This window comes from Nicotiana tabacum, unplaced genomic scaffold (assembly GCF_000715075.1).
Source record: "Nicotiana tabacum cultivar K326 unplaced genomic scaffold, ASM71507v2 Un00011, whole genome shotgun sequence".
NCBI lineage: Eukaryota > Viridiplantae > Streptophyta > Magnoliopsida > Solanales > Solanaceae > Nicotiana > Nicotiana tabacum.
The window spans coordinates 550620-560648 of record NW_027438249.1 but is presented as its reverse complement, the minus strand read 5'-3'; the positions used below and the strand labels follow the sequence as shown (position 1 = coordinate 560648).

At 36.2% G+C, this 10029-nt stretch overlaps 1 protein-coding gene across 1 annotated transcript; it reads right to left on the bottom strand.

Moving 5' to 3' along the window:
• Nucleotides 1–5986: 5986 nt before the first annotated feature.
• Nucleotides 5987–9391, bottom strand: LOC142178879 (cinnamyl alcohol dehydrogenase 2-like). Its single transcript, XM_075248671.1, has 5 exons — nucleotides 9214–9391; nucleotides 8952–9068; nucleotides 6733–7243; nucleotides 6465–6618; nucleotides 5987–6365 (listed from the first exon to the last, which is right to left on the bottom strand). The coding sequence occupies exons 1-5, from the start codon at nucleotides 9309–9311 to the stop codon at nucleotides 6163–6165; spliced, it is 1083 nt and encodes a 360-aa protein (XP_075104772.1). The 5' UTR covers nucleotides 9312–9391; the 3' UTR covers nucleotides 5987–6162.
• Nucleotides 9392–10029: the final 638 nt, after the last annotated feature.

Sequence of the window (10029 nt, the reverse complement as noted above, 5' to 3'; positions counted from 1 at the left end):
TGTGTTGTCTTGTCGGTCTGAAAAGCTGAGCAACTGCAAAAAAGTTGTTTCGTTTCAGAAAAAGTCAATATGTATAGCGCGGTTAAGTAATACATTTTCTATGATGCCTTGCCTATAAATAACAGGCGCATTGTAGTTATTTTCTACGCTTAACAATAACCAATAGCAAATATTTCCATAAATCTGAACCCCTTTATGTACCAAGGTGTGAGTGCGGAAAAAATGCATGGTGCAAGATTGTTGGGATGATGGTGAAGTTGGACGCTGCTACTGGGCGTGTATGAACAAGTTTTATAGGGTTCCTGATGAACCTATTTGCAATTTTGAGGTATGGATTGATGAACCCTGTCAGCAGGAATACTACAAAGAAAAGTTGCAGCATCTTCATTATTTGACCTTGAAACACTGGGAAAGAGAGCGACATTCCAAACGAGAAGTTGCGGAGTTGAAGGAGAAACTCAAAGAGGTGGAAGAAGAAAAAAATAAGCTGGAAGAAAATTTAAGTGGTTGGAGCAGAGAATACAAGGCGGCGGTGACTAAACAATGACATGTACATATTGAACATAATAGTGTATCTTTATGTTTCCCGTGTCATGTGTTTTTATTAGTTGTACTAAATTTAAGTTATGTTAAGTTTCTATGTCTGTGTTTGTGTTGTAGTGTTAAAATAAAGAAGAAACGGGGTAATAAAAACATAATGTGCATATTATGTAAGCATAAAAAATTATTGTTATTATTTACATAAAATACAAAAAAAATCAATTTGTCCCACAATCTTTGTGCTTCGATGCAGCCGCTGGCCTGAGGCGCATCCCCTCCCACCCCGATACACTATCAGGATCATCCTTATCAGGTCACCTCTTTATATGAGGATGCGCTGCAGCATGATCTTCAGTTAGGCTGGTAGGGTCGGTAGAAGGGGTCGTCGGTCCATCTGCAACCTATAAAACAATAAGTAAGCTCAGTATATGAAAATGTATATTAGTAATGTACGAGTTAAGTCAAAAATATTTTCTTACCATGGTCTCGTCGGGCACCTGAATATAAGCATCCACGGTGTCCTCAGCATAGCAGAAAGTGGCATCCGTGATGGGATGGGATGAAGCCTTAATAAGAAAATTAAAAATTAATTTATGGAAAATCAATGAAAAAAAACAAATTAAAATTTAATAGTACTACAAACATACTTGTGCCTATGATAGATCCGCCACACCCGACGACAATGATCCAGAACTCAACCTGCGCCCACCATCCACGTCTCGGATCAGCCCATCCTCAGCTGCGGTCGATAGGCCTGAAAAGAACTGCTCCTAATATCCTGTGAAGCTCCTGCCAATAATCAACAATGGATCTGATGGGGTCACCTGTGATGCTGGCAGCGCTAGCTGAAGGCTGTACGACGGCATGCTGCTGGGATGCTCGTTTGGCTGAAGAATGTCACCTGGCAGATCAGCTCCAACCTCCTCATCAGGTGCCTTAACAGGTGCCTCAACGCCCCCTTGCTGGGGATCACCTCCTCACCGGCCCCTATGACCCCGTGGGGCTTCCCTACCTCGTGGGACAACCCTGCATCATCCCCGTCCCCTCGGGCATACGACAGGACTACCCTGATGGTAGTTCTCTGGAACCACATAATCAGGATCGTGATCTAAGCGCTCGCCCTCTCTGGCTCGCTGCAATGTCCGGATATCCAGCTCTGTCACCTGCCGACCATACTCAGCTACCGCAGGATCGCCAGCATGTTGCTGCATCTGTAGTCCCAACTGGCAGAATTAATGATGACCAATAGTCTGCACAACATTTAAAATATTAATTATAGAATGATATATCACAATTATAAGTAAGAATACCAAATAACATACCAGTGCCTCGTGCCTCCCGTCGTATGGTCTATACCGACCGACAGGTTGATGAATGGGGTTCCCAATGAAAAGTCTGTTAACGCGGCGGTACCACGACGTATAGAGCTGAATAGTCATCGTATATCAGTGAAGGTGGGGGTGGAATCAGGTCAGCTTGCTTGTCCCAAGTATGGACCTGTGCCTCTAGCCATGCTACAAATGCATCGTCCGCCATTGAATAATCATCCCGTTGATAATGTGTAGCCTCCCATGTAGGCCCCCTCGGTAGATACTACGGACGGCCAAACTGGCGAAGTACCCGCTCTATGGCATGATGCTCCACAATATCGAGGCACATCAGCGGGACGAAAGTGCTCCAAATCAGTCGGCCGACCGAGCAATAATCGGGCAGGCCACCTATCAAGTCGTCGCTGTATGGTGTCTAGATGAACTATCAAATAAGAACATAAAAGTGAGTATGCGTAATACAAGTGAATCTATACCAAGTAAGTTTACGTACACATTTCTATGTGCGCCCTCCAGCATATCCAACACATCCATCACAAGGGGGAGATTATGATGAGCATCATAAATCGGTAATTTCCACGTCGGAGAACCCACCTCCTAGCTAAAGGGAGAAATGTGCTACATCCAGAGGTAATGGTGGTAGAGGTGGCTACAACTGCAGGAACCGCTCCCAGGCCCAAACCTAACATACAAAGTTGACGTAAAGTTTAAGATAAATTTTGACTAGATAAAATTGGAAGTAATAAACAGAGTATTCGAATATGTTGTCATATGTAAAAGTGGTAGAAAACCATATACGTCGCTCTAGGTGACCATGCTCGCCCGACACAGATGCCTGTACATGTAAGCGAGAACAGCATCACCTCAGTTGTACTGGGGTAAAGCATCTAGCAGCTGAAGATGATGTAGAAATCGCAAACTCACTAGATTTCCTGAAGTGTTTGGGAACAAGACCCTCCCCCCCCCCCCCAAAAACAAAGAAGGAGTAGCACCAACCTCGTGTACCGGTGAATATGTAGATCATCTATCTCGTCAGTGATGTCGAGGTGCAATATCTCCAAATGTTGTCTAATAGCTGTCAAACCCATGTGACTGGCCCTTGAATGTACAGTCTCATCCTGTGGCCTGAAACTAGTGAGCTGCTGCAGCAAGTCCAAATACTGGACACACGACATATATCGCATACCCTGAGGTAGTGCAACGGGCAATCCATCAGCAAGCATCCCATATAAAACCTCAACATCCTACAGCGTGATGGTGGCCTCGCCAATGGGCAGGTGGAAAGTGTGTGTCTCCGTTCGCCACCGCTCTATCGAGGTCGTGATCAGAGACCAATCGAGATGCAGCCACCCAATCTCAAAAATCCTATAGAATCCCGGGGATGGAAATCTCTGCCCCTCATAAAGTCTCAGAAGTCGTCTACTCTCCTGGTGCGGAGAGTCTGGGCCAGTAGCTCTCCCTCCTATACGTAGGCGGACCTATAACCGCCCTGTAACACTAATAGCTCATCGGAAACAGGTCCATAATGCACATGCGGCACGTCCATTTCGTCTACTGTAAATTAAACAATATTAATTGTGTGTTTGTTTTGTAAATTAAATAATTATTTTTTAATTGGACATAGTATATATCTATGGGTTCCAGACGTGATATTTGAGGCCCAGTAGCACCAAGCTATCCTGAATTCTTATGTGTGTTAATTTTAATATTTTTATAATTTTGTGTGTTTGTTTTGTAAATTAAATAATTAATTTAATTGGACATAGTATACATCTATGGGTTCCGGCTCGATATTTGAGGCCCAGTAGAACCAAGCTACACTGAATTCTTATGTGTGTCAATTTTAATATTTTTATAATTTTGTCTGTTTGTTTTGTAAAATAAATAAATAATTTTTAATTGGATGGAGTATATATTTATGGGTTCCAGGCTCGATATTTGAGGCCAAGTAGCACCAAGCTATCCTGAATTCGTATGTGTGTCAATTTCAATATTTTTTTAATTTTGTATGTTTGTTTTGTAAATTAAATAATTAATTTTTAATTGGACGGAGTATACATATATGAGTTCCAAGCTCGATATTTGAGGTCCAGTAGCACCAAGCTTTCCTGAATTCTTATGTGTGTCAATTTTAATATTTTTATAATTTTGTGTGTTTGTTTTGTAAATTAAATAATTAATTTTAATTGGATAGAGTATATACCTATGGGTTCCAGGCTCGATATTTGAGGCCTAGTAGCACCAAGCTATCCTGAATTCTTATTTGTGTCAATTTTAATATTTTCATAATTTTGTGTTTTTATTTTATCTATCAATATAATAGATACTTAAACTACAGGTATTCTACGCTAAAAGACTCTACATTTTACTACGCTAAAAGGCTCTACATTTTACTACGCTAAAAGGGCACTAGTCTTTAAAAAAAAAAAATCTAAACCAAATAAAAATAATAAATATATTTTAATTACATAACATTCACGAAATTACATATAAAACAGTAAAAAAGAAATTTTATGAACATTTTTATTAACAAAAAATGATTTCTCAACTTTTAAATATTTTTTTAAAACACTAATATCTTAATCCGGATAAAAATAACATACTAGTTTAATCGCAAATAAAACACAAAATAACATGGAAACACATTCAAGACAACTAATATGCATTATTATACGAGTTTCGACATAAACTAAATCGGAATACCTCCATTTATGTTTTTAGAAAAGTCGATAAATTAAAATTTTTAGCCAAAATGAGGAAAGCACAATAATAGAAGGCTTGGGTAGGGTGTAAGACCTACAATCTTATCTTTTTATATGATGGGTGGGGTCTAGTCGAATTATTTTTTGTAGAAAAATAGGGGGGACCGCGGTTTTCATTTTTTTTTTTAAAAAAAAGGCACTGGTTCTATCGTTTGGGGAAGAAGAATGGCATTTTAAGGAACATGTATTGCGCGGTATTATACCGTGCTATATATAATGCGGTATTATATTGCGCTATACTTTAACGACAGAAACACCGTTAAAATAGAGCGGTGTAATACCGCATTATATATAGAAATGTAACTTCTTTTTTTAGCAGTAGAAACGTATTTTGAGTCCAAAACCACAACATCCAAAAATCACCCCCCTCTTGTGTGGTATTGAAGTATAAAACATCAAAAACAAAAAAGAAAACCAAAAATTTGGAAATGGATTTGTATGGCCAAAAGATATCTTTGATATGGGTAAGCCACGTCAGCATTATTATAGCCTTTGTCGACTGCATGTGCTTTCACTAAGGTTCCCACAAAGATCGGCCTCGAGGCGAAGTAGCCTCAAAGCAATGAAGGATGTGGTCAAAGAGTCAGCGAAGATTAAGGTCGCGAAGTTATCGTGGATCAAGGTCGAGGTCGAGCATCTTAGATATAGTTATAACGGCTAGTTCTAAGATAAGACATAAAAGAGAATATTCTAGTGGATATTCTCTGCACATGTACTATTAGGGTTTTCTAGAAACATGTTCCTTATAAATAGAAAGAGAACAATGATAGGGGCACATGAGATATTCATTTTAAAAAAAAACACATTAACTTTATAGAGGGAATCTGATCCTACTGCAAACATACAAAAATAACCTTTTTGCTAAGATTCTTGTCTAGCATTTTTCGCCGGGTCCAAGAACAACCTAAATGTTCAAAGGCTCATCAATCATTCATCATTGTTAGAAAAAATATCTACTGATCTCATCCCTTTTCGGATGACTCACATGCTTTATTTACTTAAATGCATTTATTGTCATTTATTACTATTTAATGCCATATTCCGCCTTTTTGGATCATTGAAGATTGTTATTATTTGTTATACTCACTACCATCTGATCAAATATGCTAGTTATTTATTATGGTCCCGCTAACTTTATCTTTAGAATATTATTTTTAACTACGATTATCTCTTTTTCATTTAAATTTAATTTGTTAAACTAAGATCGATATTTTTTGTCAGACAGATTGGCTCCGTCTGTGGGGATTTCTTAGTTAATTTTTTAATTTTTTTTAGATCTACAGATTCTGCAGATTTGTGGCTCAAGAGAATCTTGAGAGTCAAAACTTCTGACTCCTTTCTTTGATACACAAAACATAAAGAAATAAATACCAATAGGTGCATACTAAACAAATACATAAGCCTATATATATGGCAAAATACATTATGCAATCCGATTCTTAATAGACTAACAAACAGTACACATGGTCGGCCAAATTCTAGTTTTCTTGCCACAATATACAGAGATATGAGACAACAAGAAGTCCAGTGTCTTAACTCTTGTTCAATGTATTCCCAATGTCAAGCACAAAACGGTACTTAACATCCGATTTCGCAAGACGCTCCATAGCTGTATTCACATAGTCCATTGGCACGACTTCAACATCTGGTGTAATGTTATGCTTTGCCGCGAAATCTACCATCTCTTGTGTCTCCTTTATCCCTCCTATGGCACTCCCTGCTACTAGCTTCCTTCCTGTTTATCAAATTATATAACTTTTGTATCAATATCAAATTTTGTTGGTTCTAAAAAGAATGCATATCTATATAGAAACAGTTGATTCAAGAAACATACCTAAAAGCAAGGGAAATACGGGCAACTCTAATGGTTTATCTGGTGCGCCAACTATTACAAGCTTCCCATGAGTTTTTAACAAATTAATTAATGGAAGAAGAGGGTGAGCTGCAGAGACTGTGTCAATGATGCCATCAAGCGAGCCCGTTGCAGCCTGCGTACATGTATAAATGAAAATTACTATTCTTATATCAAACTCCCGTTTAATATTGAAGCATAGTTGATTGATTGATCGATGTATACTAAAGTCATGAGTTATAATATTCACCTGCATTTGGTCAGGGTCGCGACTAAGCAAAAATGAATCCGCACCTAAACGCTCAATTGCTTCTTGTTTCTTACTAGCAGATGTACTAATAACAGTCACTTTAGTTCCAAATGCCTTGGCAAATTTCACAGCCATATGGCCAAGGCCACCAAGACCAGCAACACCAATATGCATTCCAGGTTTGTCAAGTCCAAAATATTTCAAAGGACTATAAGTTGTGATTCCAGCATTTAGCAATGGAGCAGCTTCCATTGGCAAGTTCTCCGGCCAATGAACCACGTAGTGCTCGTCCGTTACCATGATATCGGCGTAACCTCCATACGTGGTGGTTCCATCGGTGTAAATACTATTGTATGTCATTATATGATCGGGACAGTAAATCTCGAGGTTGTTGTCACACTTTTCACATTGGCGACATGATCCTACCAAACATCCAACACCTACTTTGTCACCAACCTTAAATTTCTCCACCTTGCTACCAATCTCAGTTACCACACCAACAACTTCATATCTGGAACAATTTACAATTTCAAAATATCAGTCGTATTAGATATGAACTGTATTGATATCTATCTTGCAATTTGATCTCTTGAAAAAGATAAATGCAAATTCAATTATGATTCAATCTTTCCCATTCCATTAAAGAACTATTAAAATGGAATTAGCGTAACCATTTGCCAAGACAGACACTTTAATTTTCTCCTATAAACCTTGATTTGGCTTAAGTAGAAACCTTCACGTCAATTATAAGAAGATGCAACAAAAGGAAAAGTACAAGTTTTGCAAGAATTTAATTTCAATGCATTGATGTCAAAAATATCTGCACGATAGATCAATTATAATGTAACTATACATTATAGGAAAATAATCTTTTTAGTGACCAAAAGTCTATGTTGCCCGATATGAAGACCTATCTTAAATCTATATTGTGACGCACTTGTTTACCTTTTGTGGCAGGATTAGTCGCCGCCAAAAAGCTAATAATAAGAAAATTAGATTTTGTGTCGGCTTAGACTATCTCCAACCCTAACACCAAATTTCACACCAAAATGGTATAACATCAAATTTACACCAACCATTACACCATTTTTTACACCAAAAAATAATATTTCTTCTCTCTCTTCTATATTATATTATTATCTTCTATTTACATTTCATTTTTTATTTCCTTCAGACAAATACTATCTTTTTTTTTCCATAATCATTATATATAATTCACATTCACAACTTATATAATCATTTATTACAAAATTATTTTAAAGGATAAATCAACTAAAAATGAAATCATTGATAAAAGATAATTAAATAAATATTACATCATAGTCAAATTTATTTAAGTACCACATAAATATTTAATTTTCGCCTCTATTCTCCCATAAATGCTCGATTAATGCATTACGAAGTGCGAAATGCGCATCTTTATCCTTAATTGTTTTGTGTCGAGCTAAAAATTGCTCAAATCGGGGATTACTAAACTTATGTTTTATGTTTTTTAATGTAATTTCAATTTTAATGTATCCTCCTTTTATGTACTTTAATTATAATGTATTTTTATTTTATGTATTGTTAATTTTCTTTTTTAAATTTTAGGTTTCACTTTTTAATTTTAGCAACATTAGATATCTTACATTTGCATTTTTTATTTTTAAATAAGGGTTATATTTCTTTTTATACAATTATAATAATAATATAATAATAAAATTAACTTATAGTTTTATATAAATATAATATATACAAAAATTAATATATCAAAAAAATAGGATATAAAATTAAAATTATAAAAATCTTAATATAAAAATTAATTATATACACATTATATGATAAATTAAAAGTCCAAAAAATAAAAAGATGAATAAAATAATAATAAACCAAATTTAGTGTGATGAATAGTGTTGCACCAAATTTGATGTAACACTATTCATACTCTATAATGGTGCAAGATTTGGTGTTCCATTGAAGCAAAAAAACACCAAATTGGTGCAGCTTGGAGATGGCCTTAGTTCGCCAAAAGGTAAATAATGTGCCACAGGACGCCGCTCCAACCGGCGATATAGACTTTTGGTGGTGACTACAGTAGCCGTCACAGAAGCTCGTCACTAAAAGCTATGTGTCCTATCACACATTATCACGAGTTAGATTAGACATCTTAATACATCATCATATACAACTTAAATTCATATGCAAGGAAATAAATAAAAAGTAAGAAAATGGAAACTAACCCAGGTACCATTGGATATATGCTAGTGCTCCATTCAATATTCTTGAGCTGCTGAAGATCAGAATGACAAATTCCACAATACATAACTTTGAACTGCACATCCTTCTCACCCGTGGCTCTGCACCCATAATTAATCCAAACCAAATTACCCCCATTTTAGAGTTTTCTATAGCCATAACACCACTCATAAAACAGAGAAGCTGAATAAATTTAACTAAAAAAAAATGCTAACTAAAATTTGGGATAAAAGAATCAAATAATACCTTCTTGTAAATTTGAAAGGAGAAAGAACACCAGACGCATCTCTAGCTGCCCATCCAAAGGCCTTTACTGGGTGTTCATTCTCATATAATTTTGCCATTTTCTTAACTTTTGGTTTTTTAGAGATATGACAACAAATTGAGTAGTAATTAATTGCAGTAGGAAACAGATAGATAATGAAGTGGTTCGCTGTGGATATTATGTATATATAGGCCTTTGATATCACCTAAGGGACAATCTTCCTTCGATCTGTGTGGCAAATGTGCTACGTGTAAATATATGCATGGGTCAATGTATGATCGCGTTTGACCAAACATAATAAGAGAAAAGTGAAGAGCTTTATAAGATATATCATAAATTCTCGTGATACACTCGCTTTTGGGCTTAAAGCTGGCGTAGTCAGAGAGACAAGTCCGTGAAATCTATTGGATCAAATCGAATAATACGTGTCATGAGCATGGATTGTGACACAAGTAATCATATGATCTTCTTTTTTTAATAGGATTTGAATATATATCAAAAAGGGAGAAAAAGGTGATTATATTCCTCTATATAAGTTAATTAGGGCAGGGACGGACCTATATGGGAGGTGATGGGTTCACGTGAGTCTATGCTCCCCTCCCTAAATTATGTATAGCACTTATATTTTTTTACTTTTATTCTTAAATAAGCATGTGTGAACTCATGCACAAGTGCGCATTATTCTTTAAAAAGAAAGTTTTCACTAATAATGCAAATCACGTATTTACGGGAAAATAAAAATACATAAAAAGATTTACGTAATAGTATGAATGGAGAATTTTTAATAGTTTTTAGCT